The sequence below is a fragment of the Eretmochelys imbricata genome, chromosome 25 (genome assembly GCF_965152235.1).
Source record: "Eretmochelys imbricata isolate rEreImb1 chromosome 25, rEreImb1.hap1, whole genome shotgun sequence".
NCBI lineage: Eukaryota > Metazoa > Chordata > Testudines > Cheloniidae > Eretmochelys > Eretmochelys imbricata.
Window position 1 is genome coordinate 12,516,545 of NC_135596.1, and position 22,130 is coordinate 12,538,674.

General features: G+C 52.3%; 1 protein-coding gene across 3 annotated transcripts in view; it reads left to right on the forward strand.

The window, feature by feature from the left end:
- The window catches only part of ARHGAP45 (Rho GTPase activating protein 45), a 44,827-nt gene extending 23,422 nt beyond the window's left edge, over positions 1-21,405 (forward strand). For 2 of the 3 annotated variants that reach the window (XM_077842053.1, XM_077842052.1), the window contains exons 8-23: positions 53-117; positions 888-998; positions 2,194-2,274; positions 2,970-3,149; positions 4,390-4,527; positions 4,929-5,119; positions 5,589-5,740; positions 7,469-7,546; positions 7,984-8,085; positions 9,586-9,749; positions 11,460-11,648; positions 12,594-12,731; positions 14,771-15,012; positions 15,367-15,625; positions 16,524-16,617; positions 17,564-21,405. In XM_077842053.1, the coding sequence (XP_077698179.1) occupies positions 53-117; positions 888-998; positions 2,194-2,274; positions 2,970-3,149; positions 4,390-4,527; positions 4,929-5,119; positions 5,589-5,740; positions 7,469-7,546; positions 7,984-8,085; positions 9,586-9,749; positions 11,460-11,648; positions 12,594-12,731; positions 14,771-15,012; positions 15,367-15,625; positions 16,524-16,617; positions 17,564-18,012 (2,633 nt within the window). In that variant the 3' untranslated portion in view covers positions 18,013-21,405. The remainder of the gene's footprint in view (positions 1-52; positions 118-887; positions 999-2,193; positions 2,275-2,969; positions 3,150-4,389; positions 4,528-4,928; positions 5,120-5,588; positions 5,741-7,468; positions 7,547-7,983; positions 8,086-9,585; positions 9,750-11,459; positions 11,649-12,593; positions 12,732-14,770; positions 15,013-15,366; positions 15,626-16,523; positions 16,618-17,563) is intronic. The other variant, XM_077842054.1, reaches the window with a different exon arrangement.
- Positions 21,406-22,130: the final 725 nt, after the last annotated feature.

A 22,130-nucleotide genomic window follows, 5' to 3' on the forward strand; every position in this document is an offset into this window, starting at 1 on the left:
AGCAGGGCAAGGCCTTCTAAGTCCATCTTCCCTTCCTTCCTTTCCCTTGCAGAGATGGAATTTGCCAAAGGACTGCAGAAGATGGTGAACAGCTGTAAGCAAACAATCACTCAGGAGGTAGGTCAGAGCTCCGATGTAAGCACACCCCTTGTGTCGGGTTCCTGCATACGTCTGGGCCTTACTTACACCAGAAGCAAGCACTGGAAACCTCCCTGCTCATGAGAGAAACACTGCACTTTCAGAGCCTCACCGGTTCAGCTAAGCCCTTCTAGGGTGTAATTTTTCAGAAGCACGCTGCACTGCCTAACTTGGCTCCGACTGCAGTCAGGGGAGCACGGAATTCAAAGGCCAGTGCTAAGCACTTCTGAAAATCTCACCCCTAAATTTCTAGGTATGGCGCTTCATTTTTGAGACTCCCTGCTCCCTCGTGGCAAATCCAGGGGCCCAATTCCCTCCCCCCCGGTCCAAGTAACGACCATTCACTTCAACTTGAACCCAGGCTCTGGGTCCCATAACAATAGGACCTGTTTGGGTGAGAGTGAGCTATCTACCAGCCAGGCTAGAAGGAATCCCAGGAGGAAGCGGTTATGGCATAAAGTCATATCGCAGAGTTTTACAGGCACTCTGGTTTGAGAGCTGCTGGGGATGAGGTTACGCACTTCAAGCTCAACAGAACCTCTGACATTTCCCCTTCTTCCCCTTTGCACCGTGCTGACAGTACACAATTCATCTATCTGTAAAAGCTAGCTCTGGGCCTTTGCCGGCAGCACACAGACAGTCTGGGCCTCTCACTCTCCTCCACCCCCTGCCCCGCGGCTAGGACCATTTCTCTGCCATGTGCTCGCTGTGGCAGTTGACTCTCTCGGGGGGGTGTTGTAATTTTCCAGCCACACATGCCGTTCCTGTCGATCTACTCGCTGGCTCTGGAGCAGGATATGGAGTACGGCGCCACAGTCGTGCAAACGGCTGCCACCTTGCAGAACCATACCTTCCTGCAGGTAGGACAGATGCCCACACCCACAGCTGCACGGGATGCTTTGGTGCAAATCGCTGGAGAGATCCCCTGCATTTGTTTTCCCTGTTTGCTGTTTGATCTGCAGGGAACACCTGATGCCCCTGAGTTCCTGGCTTTGAAACAGGAAGTGCCCTCTCCTACTGGAAAGGGCACCTGAGAGTAACCCCTTCCCACTAGGGACTTTGCAGTGGTAGAAGTGCTGTCCTGTCGCTGTCTTTATACCACAGGGTTTCTCTTTCAGGCACAGATCTTCAGAGTTCCCTTTCACTCAACTAAGACAGGGGTTGGGTTTGATATTTACCGGCGTCCCCTGTTACTGCTCCAAACTGGAGACGCACCAGAATCATGTATCCAAACTCCTGGGCTTTGGGGTGTTTGGATAAAAGGTCTCACAACCATCCCTAAGTTCAGCTAAACCAAACAATTCATTTTCGCCATTCTCCAGCTCGGCTTAGGCCTCTTCAGGGTCTGTGTATTGTTCCCGGCATGTACAAAGTTACACGCGCGAGTCCCTAGCAGAAAGCTGCTAGGTCCGGTCTGCGTCCCCAGGACAGTAGGGTAATGCATGGTTCTTTCACCGCCAGAGAGCTCCGTTTACTTATGTCAGCCTAAAGTGAAAATGAACAGGACACCATCCACCTAATTTCGAGGTGTTTGTCCACAACACAGAATCGCCCTTAGTTCAGCATGATCAGTGAAAGCAACTCTTCTATAGCACTTCTCATTTGTAGATCACAAAGCCCCTTACAAAGGAAAGTATGTATCAGCACCCCCACTTTACAGGTGGGGAAACTGAGGCACATGACACCCTAATATCACAGAGCAAGCCAGGGATAGAACACACATCTCTTGATGCTGTAGCCCAGTGACTCAGCCTTTGCAACACACAGCAAAGTCTGCTTACTAGAACAGGACCGGGGTAGGCAGGGCAGGCCAGGAATGAGAAGTGACCTGGCAGAGCTGTGTGGAGCTGCCCGTGCTATGGCGGGTGCTGGCAAGCCCTTGGGTTTATGAGCACTGCAATCCACTGTAAAGGACACTGGTGCATTTGGAGGACCCGAGCAGGGCAGAGCATATGTAGGCACAGGTCAAAAAGGCCTCTGAGCTGTTCTGCCCCTGACCCCGCCCCCTACTGGCCTCAACTATAAACCATTCTGTTCCCCCCCCCTCCATTCCAGCCACTAGGAATGAGACGCCTTGAACACGAAAAGCGAAGGAAGGAGATTAAGGAGCAGTGGCACCGGGCCCAGAGGAAGCTGGTAGGTAACGAATAGCTGCAGCATGCCATAGGGTTGTGCCGTGATTGTATCCTGGCTGTGACAGCCCCCCCCCCCCCATCTTGTCACTCATATTGTCAGATTCTTTGCCCCTCTTCGTGCCGGCATTAGAAACAAGCACGCACGGGACTGGTCTATGATGGGCTCTTCAGTGAGCCTGATGGACGAGCAATGCGAGAAATGTGCATCCAAGGGACTGTAACACTTCTTCTGCCCCCCCACCCCCCCATCATCCCCACCATCCCAGTGCTCCCAGGGGGCAGGAAAGCAGCTCTCCCATTGAAAGGAGCTTTGCTCTTCCAACCCCCCTGTCAGTTTCACTATAAGAGCCCAGAACCGTTTCCTTATTATTTATCCTGCAGGAGAGCCTGGGGCCCTAGTTCTAGATCTGATCCCTACCGTGCTAGGCGCTGTACATATGCATAACAAAGAGCCAGCCTCTGCCCCAAAGAGTTTACAGTCTAAGTTTCCTCCCCTCCATGCTCATTCCTAGCCATATGTGTGCAGAGTTGGTTAGTACTCAGCTATATCCCGTAATTCTGCAGTGGAGAATCTTTCAGGCCAGTGAGGAGAGAACCCTGGGGCTAGGGAGGGGGAGGATAACATTCTCCTTGGACAGACAGACTTTTCCCTAGACCAGTTACCTTGGATCAAGGTCCCAATTTTTTGTCCGGCAGCAAGAGGCTGAGACCAACCTGCGCAAGGCCAAGCAGATATACATGCAGCGCTGTGAAGAACACGAGAAGGCCAAGTATATGACAGTGAAGGCCGAAGAGGAACAGCAGAACACCAGCAGCAACACCACCAACAAGACCCTGGACAAGAAGAGGCGGCTGGAGGAGGAGGCCAGGAATAAGGTGAGGGTCAGGGAGATGCTAGGAGAACATCACTGTTTGGGATGTTGAGTGGGCAGGGAGCCCTCTCCACACCCTTGGAGCCTTTCGTGTCCCAAACGCCGTACATCTCCAAACCATCCTTTCAGCCGGAAGCACATCCCAGACTCCCAGTGTTTCTGCTCCATACCTGACCAGAGGGACTGGTGCTGAATCACTCACTAGCAGGGCCTCTGGTAGACCCCAACCCCCTGCACCCGCCCAGGACCACCTGGGTCTCTCACCAGGCTGAACAGCAGGGCCACTGAACCAATCCGCTATCACCTTCCAATGGTAACGAGGTGTTTTAGTTCACTGGCTCCAATTGTGCTGGGAATTCGCTGCCCCTGACAGCCACTGAAATTAATTCGGCGGGACTTGACACGGATGCTGTATCCAGTTCTGGTGTCCAAAATTCCAGAAGGATGTTGATAAATTGGAGAGGGTTCAGAGAAGGGTTGTGAGATTGATTAAAGGATTAGAAAACCTGCCTTATAGAGACATACTCCAGGAGCTCAGTCTATTTAGCTTAACAAAGCGAAGGTTAAGGGGTGATTTGGTTACAGTCGACACATACCTACATGGGGAACAAATATTTTGTAAGGGGCTCTTCAATCTAGCAGAGAAGGAATAACATCATTCAATGGCTGGAAGTTGAAGCTAGACAAATTCAGACTGCAGATAAGGGGTAAATTTTTAACAGTGAGGATAATTAAGCATTGGAACAACTTACCAAGGGTTGTGATGGATTCTCCATCACTGAGAATTTTTAAATCAAGACAGAATGTTTTTCTAAAAGATCTGCTCTAGGGATTATCTTGGGGGGGAAGCTATGACTTGGTGTTACACAGGAAATCAGCCTAGATGATCACAATGGTCTGGCTTTGGAACCCATGAATCCTAGCAGACAAGTGTCTGCATTGAAAGAACTTCCCCAGCTGGTCTTGTTGGCAGCTGTCCCAGCATAGAAGCCAAGGATGAGTGCAGGAGTGCCTGGGGAACAGCCGGGGGTGCTTGCCCCAGCATTGCCCTGGCTGCTGCACCTGGTATGTGACTCAAGGACTTCATTCTCCAGGGCAGTCAGTGCTAAATGCTCATCGGAACTGCCTGGGCAGGAGGGACTGTAGGGTAAGTGCCACCCAAGGGGCAAAGGAGGGTTTGTCTTCCTTCCCTGCCCTCCCGCCGCTGGGCAGTTAGCACCTCACACTTTCTCGGGTGCTTTCAGGCAGAGGAGTCGATGGCCACATACCGGACCTGCATCGCAGATGCCAACACACAGAAGCAGGAGCTGGAGGACACCAAGGTGAACGTCCTGCGGCAGATCCACGAGGTGATCAAGCAGAGCGACCAGGTCATGAAATCGGTGAGTAGGGCTCGCTGGCTTGAGGCAGCTGCCTGAGCAGTAGGACCGTACTCAGCCTCTTCTGCACACATTGCTGTGAGAAGCCCAGATCTCGCTGTGTTATGCCAAAAGCACCTACGCTCCCCCTTGGGCTGGCTGCTCCTCTCTCTGTAGAAGAGAGGGTGAGGAGGAGCAGACCTGAGATAAAGTTCTTTCCAATCCCACTGCCAAGACTTAAAGCTAGAGGTAACTCAGGGACCTCTGCCTAGCACGGTGTCCCAGGGTCCCGGCGGCATGTCTTACACGGAGCTCTGACTCTCTGGCACTAGCATGCAGAGTCTCAAAGGGCTGCTTCTGCACAAACCACGCGTACAGTCGCACATACCCCTGCACCCCGCTCTGAGTCTCTCTCTCTATTTCAGGCCACAATCTCCTTCTACCAGATCATGCACATACAGACAGCGCCCCAGCCCGTCCACTTCCAGACCTTGTGTGAGAGCAGCAAGCTGTACGACCCCGGGCAGCAGTACGCCTCCCACGTCAAGCAGATGCAGCGGGGAGACGAACCCGAGACCCAGTACGACTTTGAACCCTACGTGTCGCAGAATGCCTGGTAGGGAGGGCCCCCTTTCACTCTGCTGCCTGTGACCCTCCCTCTTGGAGAGGGGCTATGAGCTACGCTCAATGCCAGTGCTCCTGCATCATGCCGTACAGCGCTTCCTGCTGGGAGAGGCTAGCCTGGGAAAATCTGGGAGTCCCCCACACAGCTAGCACTCCTGCCCTGCTTCCTTCAGCATCTCCTGCTGGGACAGGCTAGAGAGGATTGCAGAGCTCCCAATAGCCAGGGCTTCCCTGCTCCCCCCAGCAGCGTCACCTGTTGGAGTGTCCCACCCCCTCCCCAAAGGTGCAGTGCGGGCTGGCAAGGAAGGTGCTGACTGGTGAGGCAGGCTGTTGGATACGTAGGATACCAGGGTGGTGCGGTCCCAGAGTGGGTGACTGCAGCGGCAGGCGAGTTGTCGCTGAACATCCCCTTCCTCTCCACCCAATTGAATGATCCCTTTCACCTTCCTTCTGGCCATCAGGTCCCCCTGCATCCGGCCACGGAAAGGCAGCTTTAATGCCAGTGACTTCAGTTGTGCCGACGGGGCTGCACCCTCCAAGGACGGAGGCGTCTCGGAGGGAGGGGCAGCGGCGAGGGAGCAGCAAAGTGGGACCGTGAATGTGGAACGGAGAGGTGAGCTCCTGGAGAGCAGTGCCTGGGGGTGCAGGTCAGACACCGTGTCCTCTGATGAAGAGCTGCCCCCCCGCCACTTTATTCTCTAGCAATATGGTCTGGGGCAGAGTGAGTTCTTCCGTCTGCAGAGAACAATTCCTCTGCGAGAGCCCATCCGTGTGTGGGGCAGAGGAATGGAATCAGGGATCCAAAGTGAACATCATTTACTAAGCAGACCCTTGGTCCATCCAGCCTGGTATCCCTCCAGCTACCCCTCCCAAACAGACCCCTGGTCCACCGCCTCTAGGGTCTCCATCAGCCCCTGCCAACCATCTAGTCCCATATCCTGTCTCCAACTGCAGCCCATGCCGGATGCATTAGAGAAAGGGCTCTGTATGCACATGATTCTTTCGATACTATTAGGTGGCAATTGTTCTTCCTGACCCCAACCACTCATAAACTGGTGCCCTGAAGCACCGAGAGCACTCGTGCTTGTATCTTTGCCAGCATACTTGGCTAAGTCCTTTAAGGTTTAAGAATTGTATTAAGATGATGTTAAAATAAAAAGAAAATGGTACAGAGTTTAAGCGTAGAAGTTTCTGGTTATCAGGGAACAACGTACAGATTATCAAGCGGTGCGAAGTTTGGTTTAGGATCGGATGGCATAAAGAATACATATACTAAATACAATGGCAGCTACAGCTTCTTATTAGGCCGGGGAGATCAAAGCCATTGAGGGTGTTTAACAAAGAGACTTTTGCTGTCCTTCAGATCCCTCCTCACTATAATTTTCCCTCCCTTTCCTACTATAGGGCCCTGTAAACGGTGCGCTACTGCCCCACAGTGCTGCCTAGTAGTCAGGTGCTTGTTTCCGGCTCTCCCCTCCTGCCCTGGGGGGAGTGAGGGCTGGGCCTTTGAATAATCAGGGTCCTTCCCGTAGGCCTCTCAGAGATGCTGTCTGCTAGATACGGGTAGGAGAGCCCGGGCTCATCCTTTCCACCGATTTCCAGTCCAGGGCTCAACGATGGGTGGCTACACTAGGCCTTCCCTGGACCTCTTCCTACCCCAGCCCCTGCTGACTACACCAGCAGTCAGAGTCTCTGTCCTGTACCCCAGTCGCTGCTCTCTATCGCAGGTTCTCCTCTGGTCGGTGTAATGAGGCCTCCAGAAAGGTGCCCTGGGGCAATACTTCAACTTTCAGAGCCGCCATCTGCCCCCCTCCATTGCCGGCCCCCTTCAGAGCTGCTCTTCTCCCCTTTTGAAGCCATGCCTTGCATGAGTGGTGTGCCTGGCTGGGGCAGCCTGGGCCCAGAGCAACGCCTTAACTCCTTGCTCTCCAGTGTGGGGTTTGCTAACCCCATCCCAGGCCCAATCCTGCTAGGTGCTGATTGCTCTCAATTGCCATAATGCTGATGGAAGATGAAAGGGCTCATTATTCTCTAATTTCCTACCCAGATGAGCCTCTTCTCAGAGTCCATCCATGCTGCTGCTGCTTCTAATGCCCATTGCTTGGAAGTGGGTCCACTGCAGATTCCCCTCTCCCTGCACCCTGGTGCTGAGACTGCCCTCTTGCCCTCTGCAACACTCACCCCTGGTCCCAACGCGCCTGCAAGCAAGAAACGGAGCACGGGCAGTTGGATTTTCTGCAGCCTGAGAGCCCACCAGTGTCAAGGCTGTTCTAAATTAAACTATGTTGCTCACATGGACCCAGCAAGCAGCAGCTCACGTGTCAAGTGGTTCTTTCTGCAGGTGGGAGAGGACACCAGGTCCATAAGTCTTGGCCAACGTCCATCATTGAAACAGAGGGCAGCCTGGATTCAGCCTCAGGTAGAGTAACCTGGCCCATGGGGAGCAGTGTAATACAGGGCTGGCTGCTTCTTTCTCCTGTGCTACTCCAGTCTACATCTCCTAATGGGACCAGTCTGGGGGCAGAGCATGAGAGCTAAGATGAGATTTGTGTCTTAATTTTTCTAGTTTAAAATAAGTCTATATACTGCAGATTACTACTCTGGTCGCAGCCTCTGACGGTAGATGGCTCAGTAGAATGACAGGAGAACTAGAATGTCACCGCTACGTCAGTTCTTCCCAGCAGGAGGCACTGTACGGGACAGGCTGGGAGTGCTAGCTCTGGGGAAAATTCACAGCTACTCTGGAGCCATCGTCCCCTAGTAGGCGCGGGACTTGGCTGTGGGCCACACACACATTCATAAGAGAAACTGTTTAGCCTCTAATCGTGCTCCACATTGTGGGTTGTGTTTTGCTAGGTACATTTAGCCAGAAGTTCCAGCGGATGTCTTCCAATGGCACCATGTCCTCTAATGAAGAGCTGGATGAGAAGGATGAGAATGCGGCTTCATTTGAACAGAGTACGTGATGGGGGAAGGGTTCCACCATTCCTGTGGCTCAGTACCCAGGCACCTTGACAACATTAAGCAGATAGTGACTTACCTTGACTAAAAGATTGACCGAGGACAAGATTAAGATGGTGTTTGCTTCAATGGGCCAAATTCATCCCTGGGGTAACTTTGCTGAATTCAGCAAAGTTTTCTGAGAATGAGTTGGTTCAGATGCCGGAACTGCCATAGTCTGAATGCTACTGACCGAGGCAAAAACGAGGGGCCAGGTTCTAATCCCCGTGACACTGGAGCAATTATGGAATAACTGGAGTCCAGGGAGCGCCATTAGTCTAACTGACAGCAGATTGGGGCTGACATTGTCCCACGAGAAACTGTAAACCTTGATATTCCCCAAAAAATGAGATTGAGAGCTGAATTATACCACATATCCCCAATATGTGGAAATCTCTCCACCACTGCCATGGATTTCTTAGCACTTTAACTAACATTCTGAAGGTGACTAGAAGAGTTCCATTTGGCAGGGAGGAAATCAACTATTACTGACTATTGAGCCAGTCAGGTCACTGAGATTTACATATGCAATCTGATTGGTTAACTTAATACTAGACCTGTCACTACTGTGGACCTTGGAAGGAAAACAACGGAAACACATTGATTTGTCACATGACTACTTTCAGCCAATCACTGAGCTAGGATTTCCTTGTATGTAACAATCGAAGTCACTTGGACTCTTCGTACATTTGCTAGAGTCTTCCAGTTGATAGGGAAAGAAGTTGACTGGTAGCTGGTGACTAAGTGCTTGCTGCCATGGTGCTTTCAGAACTGTGATCTGGGCTGTGTCTGACCAAGGCTTGCTGCACGTTTTCCAGACTCTCTAACTCAGCGTTGGGGGCTTTGGATCTCTATGGCTGGTTATCTCACACAAAAACAGGAAAAGGAAGAAACGTTCCCCAAAAATGTCAGCTCCAAGCAAGTTATTTGAGGATTGAATTCAGCTTGGCAGGGGAAGGGGCTGCTGGCGGAAAGTCTCCCATGGCCCCCGCATTATGTGCTTTCGTATTACTTCTGGAGACTTTGGCCAAGCTTCCCTGGAGATTAGCTCGCAGTCTGTGCTGCTGGGCGTTAAATCAGTGGAGGATCAGCTAGAAACCAAACTGGCAGTGTTTTCTTCTCATCTCCTAAAATAGGAGAGCACAGAAGAGATGGGTGAGGACTGCCTAGACAGCGCATGGTGAAACCACAGTTCTCCATATGTCTCCAGGGCCATGAAATCCCTATGGATGATCATGGGCTTAGAAAGAAGGTGGGAACAGGTTTATTTGACCCAGGTTACTTAGAGGAGCTGACTCTAAAGCTTAGGCTGTAGGATATCTGAGAAGTGACTGGAGTATGGACGTGGCCAGTTGATTGACTGGTCTGTTGGAAGTGCTCCTGGGCTCCGATATCCTCTATGCCAGCTCCTCTGAGTCACATGGATTTTGGATGGATTTATTCTTGGTTTGCCTCCAGGCATCAATGGGATAGCCCCTGAAATGACGGCTCCGACGGGCCCATTCCGAAACGTGGGTTTATCCAAGGCTGCCCAGACCCATCGGCTGAGAAAACTTCGCACCCCTTCGAAATGCCGGGAATGCAACAGCTACGTTTACTTCCAGGGAGCGGAGTGCGAGGAGGTAGGGAGAGACGGGAAGCAGGCCTGGGGGAAGGGAGGGGTAGATGAAGTAGAAGCCTGGAGAGGTACCCAGCAGTACTGATGTGAACTGGGAACCAAGTGAGCTCAGCTGAACCTGCAAGTGTTTTGGGTGACAGCATCTAACTTCTCACATATCTTTGTTCCACGAGAGTCTCAGCTGCTGGACTGTCTTTCTGCAGCTTCATATAAGGGTGGGAGCAAATATGCACCTGCAACGTAAGTCCTGTTATGCATAGGCACCAACTTCTCCTGGCGCCGGTGGGTGCTCGACCCCCACCGCCCGCTGCTTCCTGTCCCTGCCCTGCCCCCCATTCCAACCCCTTCCCCAAAGTCTCCACCCCAACTCTGCCCCTTTTGGACTCCTTCCCCAAATCCCTGCCCCGGCCCCACCTCCTCCCCTGAGCGTTCCAACTTCCCACTCCTCCCGCCTCCCTCCCACAGCTTGTTATGCCGCAAAACAGCTGTTTTGTGGCGGGAAGCACTGGGAGGAGAAGCGGGGATGTGGCGTGCTCAGGGGAGGAGGCGGAGGTGAGCTGGGACGGGGAGCTTGGCTGCCAGTGGGTGCAGAGCACCCACCAATTTTTCCCTATGTGTGCTCCAGCCCCGGAGCACCCATGGAGTTGGCACCAATGCTGGTATGCTGAGACACACTGGTGGATCACACACCTCTTTGAGATTGGATGTGAACACACTCTTCAATTAACATAACTGGCAGGAGGAGTTAATCAGCAGTGTCCTCCCTTCTCCCCATCCCTCAGACAAAAGGGGGTTGTGAACCCACCGGAGAGCTTGGACTGAGTGGGCAGAGAGATTTAGCTGAGTGTTTGTGTTTGGTGCGTGTGCTTGGGGGGCGGGGGGGAGAAGGCAGGACACACAAAACAGGGAGAGAGGCAGAGGCAAACAGCAAGAAAGCCATGCAGTAGCCTGGGAGCATAAAGTGACCATGGGAAAAGCTAGAGCTGGAGCTTTTGGGTCTGGTGTTGGCCAAAGAGGCTTGGGGCTGCAAGCTGAGAATCTGTCCTTTTGTTCACGGTGCCGCCTGCACTCGGAGAAGCAGGACTTTGCACACTCCTTGTCATTAAACAAGATGGCATCACAGAAATACAAGACTCCATCAGTTTCTGCTTCCAACTGGAAAACCCCCAGGGCCCTGACCTTTGACGAGCCACTCAGGTCAAAAAGGGGGCACAATCCCTTAAATCTCTGACCCCGATGTACTGATGTACAAGAGGCCTTAACTGCAGGTGCAAGATGAATCTGCAAAAACGGAGGCCCAGGGACAGCCCAGTTGGAAATCTCTCTCTCAGTGTGTTCCATAGGGCAGCTGCTTCCTTGGCCCGCTGCTCGGTGGGCTGGGGAAGTCCCTGCCTATCTCCTCTCCCTTTGCGTTTGGAAGAGATCGTTTTCTTTGTTTTTTGGGACATGTTCAGGCTACGGAATGGCTTCGGGTCCATCCCAACAGACAGGCAATCTCCCACCCACCCGGCTGTTGGAGCGCTGCTCCTCTCAGCACAGCTCTTACGCACTTCTTCTGGCATGCAGTGAATCACTCTGATTGGCACTCTGATGTCTCCCAGGCAGGAGACATGGTACAATACGGTAGCTGCCCCTGTGAGTTGAAGCTTTAGTCACCATAGAGCGCTCTCTCGCTCTCTCTCTCTCCCACCAACCATCTTCCTGTCGGTTCCAGTGCTATTTAGCCTGCCACAAAAAATGTCTGGAGACCCTGGCCATCCAGTGCGGCCACAAGAAACTCCAAGGGAAGCTGCAGCTCTTTGGCCGGGATTTCACACAGACATCCCAGAACAGCTCGGACGGCATCCCCTTCATTATCAAGAAGTGCATCTGTGAGATCGAGAAGCGGGCTCTGAAAACCAAGGTGAGGCACCCTCTTTCTGACCTCCTCCCCAATCGTGCCAGGCTCCCTGCAGTGGTTGACTGCCCTTATAATCCGGACAAGGAATGGCTCGTTTGCTCATGAGCTCCGGCTCCTTTCCCAGCGCCTGTATCCCGCCGTGAAAACATCAGACTGCTTCTAGAGAGGTCTAGAGAGCTGGGAGCCAGGAACTAGAGGCAGTAGCAGAGCCAAGATTATCTGTAACCTTGGGTAAGACACCTTCTGGTTCACAGATGGGGAAACTGAGGCATCAAATAGCAGCACTTGGGTTTAACAGCTGTTATATAACTAACTACGAATAACATAAGATCAGTCATACTGGGTCACACTAGTGGTCCACCTAGCCGAGTGTCCTGTCTTCTGACAGTGGCCAATGCCAGGTGCTTTAGAGGGAATGAGCAAAACAGGCAATCATTGAATGATCCATCTCCTGCCGTCCACTCCCAGCTTCTGGCAGTCAGAGGCTAGGGCCACCTAAAATGTGGCGGCAGCGTCCCAGGCTCATCAATAGCTATTAGCCAAGATGGACAATCCTCCATGAACTTACCTAATTCTTTTTTAAATCCCATTATACTTTTGGCCTTCACAACATCCCCTGGCAATGAGTTCCACAGGTTGCCTGTGCGTTGGGTGACGAAGTACTTCCTTTTGTTTGTTTTAAACCTGCTGTCTATTAATTTCATTGGGTGACCCTTGGTTCATGTATTATACAAAGGGGTAAATCATACTTCCCATTCACGATTTCACAGACCTCTATCCTACCCCCCACCCCAAGTCATCTCCTTTCCAAGATGAACAGTCCCAGTCTTTTGATTTGTTGTTTCTAACCACAGAACCAGGCATGGGGTGATAAGCCCACTGTGCTGGGTGAGCTAGTGGTGAAACACCCCTCCTGGTCTCCTTTTAACCTCATGTCCTCCTTTGCAGGGCATCTATCGAGTCAATGGCGTGAAGACACGCGTGGAGAAGCTTTGCCAGGCATTTGAGAATGGGAAGGAGCTGGTGGAGCTGTCCCAAGCCTCCCCTCACGATATCAGCAACGTCCTGAAGCTCTACCTGCGACAGGTAACAAGTTCCTGACCCTCCAGGATTGTCTCTGCACTGCATGAGGTGGAGAATCGCCAAAGAAAGACTTTTTGGGGATCATACCCAGCCCCACTGGGTCACCTCTGGCAGGAGGAGTTCAGCCACAAACTAGAGTTAAACTCTGTATGCTGGCTGGTCCATGCCAATGGTAGAGACCTAAGGTATTGAAATCATATATCCAAATTCAAAGCAGGCCAGTAGGAACCTAAAGCAGCATTGCCAACTTTGGGGATTTTATCCTGCTCTTTGGTGTTTTTTTCTTAAAGTCCCAACTCCTGAAAGAAAGGACTTCCCCCAAAATCTCATCTAAAGCAAAAGCAAGTTTGTAGCCCTTTGTGAACTCAATGACTCTGAAACCAAAAGGCAAGTACAACCCCCCCAAATCTCTTAGTTGCTAAACAAACAAAACACTCCTGCTTTATTTTGGGGGCGAGATGACTCATGATTTTTGAATGCTCGACAACACTGCTGAAGATGGTCCATCGAGTGGTTCTTTGGTAGCCTGCATGCAATGAGATAATTTCTTGGTGGACAGGTGCCCACACTGCAAAACTACCGTGGCAGTTGCCAGTCCACCAATTCACCTCTTCAGGGGCACACCACAGAGACAGATTTCACCCATGCCTAGAGGGTGTCCCTCCAAGTCATAGATAAGGCATGCGGTTGGGGATGTATGGGCAAGGGGCACATTAGGGGGGATTCTTGCCTGGCCACTGCTCATGCTGGGCCTGGTCCAGGGCTAGTTTGCAAGCTTCATTCTGTGAACCCAGCATTAGACAGACAGACAGACACACACACACGCCTGCAAGGCCAGTTCTGGTGCAGCGGCTGTTGTTCATGCCTTGGCGTTCAAGGTGGTCGGTACCGACGAGTCTCCCAATTCTCCTTTGGCCAAGGCCCCAGCATGTGAAACCAGCCCATTAAAACAGGCGGCCCACATCCTCAAACAGATGCTGCAAGGCAGAAGGGGAAGCAGCTTGTCTCTTTCGCTTTAGACTGTGGGTTTGGTAACCTCGCACCTGTTAACTCCTTAGGGGCAAGGGTTTATGGACAGACCCTCCCCTAGTCTCCAAGTGGGCAGGGCCTCTTTGAAGGCAGTGGAACTGTGCTAAACTACAGCGGCTGAAGACATGACCTGTCGCCTGTTTGGAAAGGCAGGACAGCCAAGCAGGGGAAAGAGAGAAGCCGATCAATGTTAGACTCTGTTTTCAAGTCCCTAGTTAGAGCAGCCTGAAAACCAAGCCAAAGCAACAGGAAGTCTTCATGATTCATGAGACAGGAAGTCTCCGTGTCATCACTCAGACATGCCAGAGGGAGCAGCTCAGTGGTTGGTGCTTAAAGGTTTGAAGCATCAAGATTCCCTGGAAACAGACTTTTGAATGCCAACAGCACTGACGCTGCCCTCTGGCCTCCATGGTGGCTAAACTGAGTTCCGTGCAGTTTGCAAACCAAGTTCGTGTTTGCTTCCCGGGGCCATTAGCGAGCCCCCAAAAACATCCTTGGCCAAAGTCTCCCCTCAGCATTGTGCAGCAGGTTGCCTGCTTAACCCCAGAGGTGGCTGCATGGCTGTGGTGCTCGGGACCTGTAGTGCATTGGGAGGGAAGGAGCTCGGTAAATCCAAAGTTCTGGGATAAACGAGTGTGTAATTTACAGGAATAAATAGCAAGATGGGGCTGAATTTACGTGGCACAGGGGTAAAGCCGGGTCTCTGATGACTGAGTGCCTAGCAAGCAGGGGAGACTGAGAGAGAGAGGCCCTTTCCTTCCCTCACTGCATTGTGGGTAGCTCAGGAGCGTTTGGGAGGTTTCCTTGCCATAGAAGTTTGCTGAAGAAAGGACGAGAGTTTTCTCAGCACAGTGAGCTAGGACAGGGAGCAGATTCAGGAAGGAGAGGACCGCCCTAGAGCCTAGGGCCATCTCCTATTATCTGAAATTGCTTTACAGCCTTGGCGCTGGTGAGCGCTGAGTCTGTGCATTTGCCTTCACGGACTCATCTCCCCCGTCTGTTCTTTCTTGAAGCTGCCAGAACCCATCATGCCCTTCCGGCTGTACAATGAACTCATGGGCCTGGCCAAGGAAAGCCTGCAAGGTGGGGTCGAGACCAAGACCAAGACTGGGAAGGGAGGTCCTGAGCTGGTGGACAAGGGAGCTGACACGGACAAGATGGTGGTGACATTGGTGACAAAGTTGAAGGAGCTGCTGAAGGAGCTTCCACGGGAGAACTTGGCCACGCTGCAGTACATCGTGCAGCACCTGAGAAGGTGAGGAGGGGTGAGGAGAGCTGCAAGGGGGGGTTGTTAGTGATGCTGCAACACCCGCCACCCCCCCCATCCTTGAAATGGGAGGGTGGGGGTTCAGGCAGCCTCCCTCAAGTTAGGTCTGAGGGCAGCGGAGTCCTCTCCAGAACTAGCAGGGCGGGTGGGTGGGGGTCTCTCCTCCCATACAAACGCTGTCACTCCCCCCGGAGAAGTGGGACACCTGGACCACAGGCAGAGCAGCCCCTGTGCCGTATAAGTTCCATCTGTCCCTTTCTCTCTCCTCCCCCTCCACTCCGGTCCCCCTTCCCATCCTGTTCTCCCATGAACACGTCTTTTCCTGCTCCCCGGCTCCTTCAGGATTGTGGAAGTAGAACAGGATAACAAAATGACCTCGAGCAACCTGGGCATTGTCTTTGGGCCAACGCTGATGCGCCCCCGGCCCACCGAGGCCACCATCTCCCTGTCCTCGCTGGTCGATTACCCCCACCAGGCTCGCATCATTGAGGCCCTCATCATCTTCTACTCAACCATTTTCGAGAACAAGGCGGCTCAGCTACTGACTAGCTCTGACAAACACACAGAGGATGCTGAAGAGGGGACCAGGCGCTCTAGCCAGGTGGGAGTCCCTCCGAGTCGAGTTCCACGTCCTAGAATTGGGGTGGGGGTGGGGGAGCACTTATCTAACGAGACCTTCTATTTCTGCTTGCACTACTGGGCCTTTTGGTGCCAGCAAGAGGAACAAGGGTGAGCAGGGTGTGGCGTGAACGGGCTTTAAAAGGAAGGGAGAAGCAGCCAGCGCTCCACAGAGGAAGCGGGGCCGTCTCTCTGACCTAGGGCAGGCCACCATCAGAAGAAGGGAACAAAGGGAGCTGAGTTGACCAGGCCCTGCATGCTGCAAGGAAGGAAGGAAGCCTCCTACCTATCTAGCATCAAACAACTTTTCGAAGTGTCATTCATGCCAAGCCAGAGAGCAGAATTTCAGCCAGGATTCAGCCAGCTACCTTCTTTGGGGATAGATTCTCAGGCAGCCCTCGTGTCAGGATATGCTGCCGTATTGTGTTTACCAGAAGCTTGGTAGTTGTCACTATTGGTATGACCGTAGTATTTGGAGGAGGGCCCCCGCAAGGATCAAGGCCCCATAGCTGTACAAACATACAGCAGACAAGACAGAAAAGGAGGAGGAGGAAGGATGGATTATCACCCCCATTTTAAAATACTGGCTACTGAGACAGACTGACCCAATTATGCTTTTGTTCCTCTGAATGGAGGTTCATGACCCATTTCCCTTATAGCCAAGAGCAAGGTAAGGGAGTGTTGTGATCTGGCTTTAAAGGACCTTAATTTAGGTTGAGAACAGCAGAGCATTACAACGGCCCCTTCCCCCACCCCATTTGTTCACGTTGCTCCTCTTCCTTTAAAGGACCTTAATTTAGGTTGAGAACAGCAGAGCATTACAACGGCCCCTTCCCCCACCCCATTTGTTCACGTTGCTCCTCTTCCACTTTCCCTCCCAGGACAACAAACCCCCAGTTCCACACAGCAACATCCCGTACCTTGAGGTGCCCTTGGAGAAGGGGGATTCAGAGAACAACGCCGATCCGTTCAGAGGTGAGTGACAGCCACAGGCAGGCCCTGTCCTCCCCCCGATCTTCCAAGACTTCTGAACGATGCAAAGGTAGCTCCAGAGAGTTGTTTACCTCCAAACTACTAGCTCCAAACTGGCCCCAGGTTGAGAATGACCAGAAGTTACCACCAGTGAATTTCATGATCCTACTGGGCACTAGGATCATGTTTAGACCCTGCAGGAGGGATTTCCTCTTTTGTGGGGAGGGGGGCAGCTGTTAAGGTAATGGATTTTCTGTTGGAGGTTATGTGTCTGCTGGAGGGGGGTGTGATTGCTGGCAGTGTGGGGTGGTCCATGCTGGAGGGGACGCCTGTCTCAGGGAATCAGATGAGAACTGCTATTGAGTTGCTATTGAGGCTGGCTGAGCCCCATGGGTCATTCTCATCAGGGAGGCCAAGGACTCAATGGACAAAGGATGACAGAGCTTCACGCCTAAGAGGTGGCCTTTGGCTATCAGGGAACACTGACAGGGATCATGCTGCATCTGGTCAGTGGAAGGAGCCATGAGGCCCCAGTCTAGTTGATCAGCATCTCTCATAGGCAGGGCCTGTGCTGTGAAGTTGCCCGGTGTAGACGTACAAGTCGTTGGTCTCAGCTCAGCCCTCCCATCCATTCTTACTTCAGAGCAATCGCTGCTCTGCTCTCATTTCCATCACAGCTGAATGGATGCAGATCTTGCTGCTATAGGGAAAATTGCCACTGGGACCCTCTGCGACCAACAGGGGGTTGATCTCTCTAAGGGCAGAAAAACTGTCCAGCCTGGCAGTGCCCATTTTGCAGGGGAAAGAGAGGAGCAATAGAGACCCAGAGCCACTGGTGGCAATACCAGGGTTAACATAAAAACCTTCGCCATCCTGGCATGTGGCTCTGGTGTCCCAGGGTCTTGCTAGTGGGGCCGGAGGGTTATAGAAAGTCATGCATGTCCCGCAGAATCTGGCGACCGCTCGATAGATTCCGACTCGGAGCTGGAAGAGGGGGCGGAACTGCCGGCTACAGAGGAGGGAGCCCCGAGGCAGTGGTTGCTAAAGCAAGGAAGCGAGACAAGCACGGACGAGGCTCAATTCTGCGATGACGTGAGCGAGGGGCAGCTGAGCACGACTGGCAGCGTGGGCCAGTCGGACGCGGAGTGCATCTCTTCCCTGCAGCGCAACCCGGCAGGGGAGGAAGAGCAGAGCGACCCAGAAGAGGAATCCGTCTCGGAGACAGAGGGCAAGGCAGGCCAGCAAGAGACACCTCTTTCTGACTGTAACACAAACCAGTCCAACAACACGCTGCTGTCCGAGCGCTGCCGGGGGCACCGGCTGCTGCCCGCCGTTAGGCTACGGGACAGCACGATAGTGGTGAGGTCAGCCAGCGAATGGCAGCCCAGGTTTGTCTAGGCCACCATGCAAAGGCTATGCAATGGACAACGGGCCAGGGGGGCTGGCCAGAGGGGCTACCCGCACGCAGCTACGCAAAGGGCGATGCTGTGCATATTCAGGGAAGGGAGGGGTCAAGCGCAGCCAAGCCTCAGGGAGCTCACAAGGGTTTCGTATGCTAGCTGCAGACAGTAGTCACCTTTATCTAGTGACTGGAGCTTCCATACAAACCCCCTCCGCATGGACATTCTAATCAGCCAGACGACGAGTTTTCCTTGCAGTACCACAGCCTCAGCTAGACAGTAACTATAGCCATAAAGCATATTCCTTTGAGAGGAGTCGTCCAACGAGGGTGGATTTGACCTTGTCCTGGTGGATTGGGAAGGGATCCAGACCCTGGCTGTACCTATGCCATGCTGCTGCAGAGGGTTTAAACTCACCTTTATTTAAATAGCTCTTCAAGAACAGAGATGCAGCTACTGAAGTGTCTAATCCGCTGCAGCGATTACTGAAAACTCCAGCTCCCAGGACTAGGAAGGGACACGAGAGTGCTTTGCGTTTAACTAACCTGTTTTAAGAACGCGCCACCTTCTTTCCCCTCAAGTCTAAGCATCCCAGGTGGCAGAATAAATCTCTTATGTTTGTACGGAGTAGATCCCAGAACGCTTTGTACCACGGAGATGCACAGGCTCTGTGGTGGCAGATAGGATGCCACACACAGCAGTGGGAGTGGCATCATGGACAGCTTTTGGGCAATTGCCTACCACAGCCTCGCATAGGTGTCACCCAAGCACCGACAGCCGGTCGGTAGAGGGGGGATAAAGCTTCTAGAGGCAGGTTTGAGAGTAGCCAGGTTTGGCAGGAAGGTGGAAGTCACTGCTGTCCTCCTGTATAACTTGGGTGGGGTGGAGTGGGGAACTTCACGTATTGAGGCTGTGTGATGCTCACAAAGGGCACAAACGCTTATGGCTGACTGGCCCAGGCATGCCAACTGCAGCTACAAGTCAACTGCAAGAACCCGGGCACTCCTGTGAAACATGGGACTTAACTAGTGACCTGCCTTTCCACACCCAGCTTATTTATGGTCTTTCTTCCGCTCGGCAAGATCATAGACAACGCTGCGTGAGAGCGGCTGGCTGTTCTCCACTCACTGCTGTGAATTAGCGTGGAGGGTGCCACGGGGCAGGCATGTTTTCCCAGCTGTAATTCTTTTGGATCCTGGGCTCTCTTTAGTCCTTCCTGCAGTTTCTTCTACAGGCAGCCAGTACCCTAACCTGAGCTGTTTTTAAAGGAGCTTGAACTGTAATTTCAACAAAGAAGGGATGCACAGTGCTCACAGGAAAGGAAATCCATGATGCAGACACAGCCACTCCAACTGTGCCTCTTGCTGAGAGCCAGAAGACTTGCCCTCTCTGCCCCAATCCACAGGACAAGCTGCCTTCAGTGGGACAGGAGTTGCCTGAATTGAGCTACTGGACATTCCAGTGTCGGGGGCTCTTTAGCTGACCTGCCAACATGTGCCCAAGGACACAGCTGGCAAAGGAGCTTAAGGGAATAAACAGAACCAGGCATGATGATTTTAAAGAAACACAGGAGCTCACATTACTGCAGTAGCAGAAGAGACTGAATTTGTAAACAGATTTTAAAACAAAATGCTGAAAATCACTTCCTCTTATTTCCTACCCCAGCCTGTCCTCAGGCTTCCATGTTCCTCTTGCAACGGTTGAGAGTGTTGCTAAACCCTGTAAGTGAGCAGGGAGAAAGCTGGACAAACAGCACCAGCTCCCCAGCCAGGTTTCACTCACCTGTGCTGGTGCGATCACGTGAAGCAGTCAGGTCACAGTCTCCAGCCCACCGCATGCACATTACTCCCCGACTCTGAGCACCTGCTGGCTGGTGTGGTCAATCGCTGCTTTTGCTAGCCCACAGACTGTCATTTTAAGGGTACAGTCTAGTGAGCTGAGCTCAGGAACTCTTATTTAAACACCGTACCTCTCCACCCTTGAATAAGTCACCTCTCTCTCTCTAGAGCAGGTGTACACATTAGCTACCTCCCAGGCCTGTTATGAGGGTTATTCGTTTCAGCTGAAAACAAAGCCTGACTCCAGGATTCAGCTTTCTGCATTTTGTATTCAGTCAAAGCATGATGCCTGCCATCCCCCCTAGGTGTGCACATAAAGCTCCCACTGTCACTTGTGCACAGGGGGGGCACGGACATCAATCACATGGACAAATTCTAGCTAATTGCTTCCCCGGACTCATGCTCCTATCCAACACTGTCTGTCACCCTGCAGCTTAATTTAACAAGGACGGGCTGTTTCTCCTCACCCAAGAGATCCACCAAGGATAGGCGACATTCCGAGGCGATCCAAAAAAAAAACCACAGCAGGAGCGAAAGCTGCTTTCTATGACTTACACACAGACACTCTTCCTCAGCAACTTACGGAGTCATAGGGCTGGGACAAAACCATCTGCCCCTGTTCAGAGAACAGGCTTCACCACTAGAGGTCACTAGGCCCAGCTCACAGATTAAGCAGACAACCGGCCACAGCTAGAGTGAACCGTGGCACTCTAAACCCGTTCGGGGTCTAGTACTGTCTCATGCCCAGATCCTCACAGGGGTTTAGGCTCCTGACTTCCACTGATTTTTATGTGAGGAGCCTAAAATACCCCTGGGGCTGTCCCTGCTCGGGAGAAGCCACCAAATCAAGCCGCCCTTGGGCATAGCTACTGCTGTACTGAATGGATGGCTACGCCCCAGGTTTGGGATGGTAATTACATATTGCTGCATTATGAAGGGAGGAATAAAGATTCTGCTGTTCAGCCAAATGTTATAGACGCCAGAGCTAAGAGGATCAGTCATCTTTGAAGCAAATGGAAAGAACTCAGGAATGCGAGATGCCTGGGACTCTCCAAGCCCCAGTTGAAATAATGGCAGAAGTTTCTTGGTGAGGAAGTACAGCTGCCTGTAGAGGTGGAGGTAACCTACCTATCTAGAGTCGGCCACAAACTGGTTTGTTTGTACCTGAGCTGGAAGACTGCAAGACTCTTCTCTGCGTTGTCCTTCAATACAACGGTTACATTTTACTGCAGCTTGTTTCCATCTTAGGAGAAGGAATCAGAACTGCTTCGCTACAGTCCTGTCCTACTGCTAACCCTGGGCAATCTGATGAGTGGGTGTGCCTGGACAGCTGAGTGGGTGCACAAGAGGGAATGGAGTTTCGGTGTTACGAGTGCTGTGTTTGTGCTTAGCATGGTACTATGCAGCCTGTGTTTGTATATTGTTCAGCTGCCAGAGATGGAGCATGTTTATATGAACACGAGTCACAGCCTTGCTGTGCACAGAAGTCTTATGTCGTTTGTGCTCTATGCAAATCCACATGCTTCAAAGAAATAAAAATGTGTTCAGATGAGCGTTTCCACGATTCAGAGCAATGTGTTCAAACCTCCCTTTATCAGCTCTGCTGTGCCAAATAGCTAAGGAGAGAAGACTGAGCTGCCATCTTCATGACCAGTCTCAGCTGCACGGTGGCATCTCGGTTCCTGTGCACTACAATGAATATTTACACACAGGAGCAGCAATACGAGGCAGTGCAATCTAGTGCCTAGCATAAGCCTGGGAGTCAGGACTCCTGAGTTTTATGCCCAATTCTGCCACCAACCTGCTGTGTGACCTTGGGCAAGTCACTTCTGTGCCTCAGTTTCTCCAGCTGTAAGAGGCATGCTGCACTGGGGGTAGGAAGAGGCTTATCAATTGGGAGAGAAATACTTTGAATGGGAAAGGCTTTAGAGAAGGGTTAAAACAGGATTTGAAATAGCTAGAGCAGAGGTTCTCAAACTGTGGTCCCTGGACCACCAGCAGTCTGCGAGCTCATTCAGGTGGTCCGCGGACAGTTCCCTCTAAGGTGGCTGCACTCAATAGAATGAAGGGCCACCCACCTAATTAGCACAGCTCCACTAACTAGGTGCCTGGACCTTGGAGAAGACGCATATGTAAGGTGAGGTGGTGGCCTGGGGGGGGAATAGGAGGTAGGTGGGAGGGGGCAGTGGGGTGAGAAGAGGGGATGGGAGGAATTTGGGATGTGCAGGGCTGCGGCAGCCAGAGAAAGTGGTAACTTTCCCCAGCTCGGGGGCTGCCA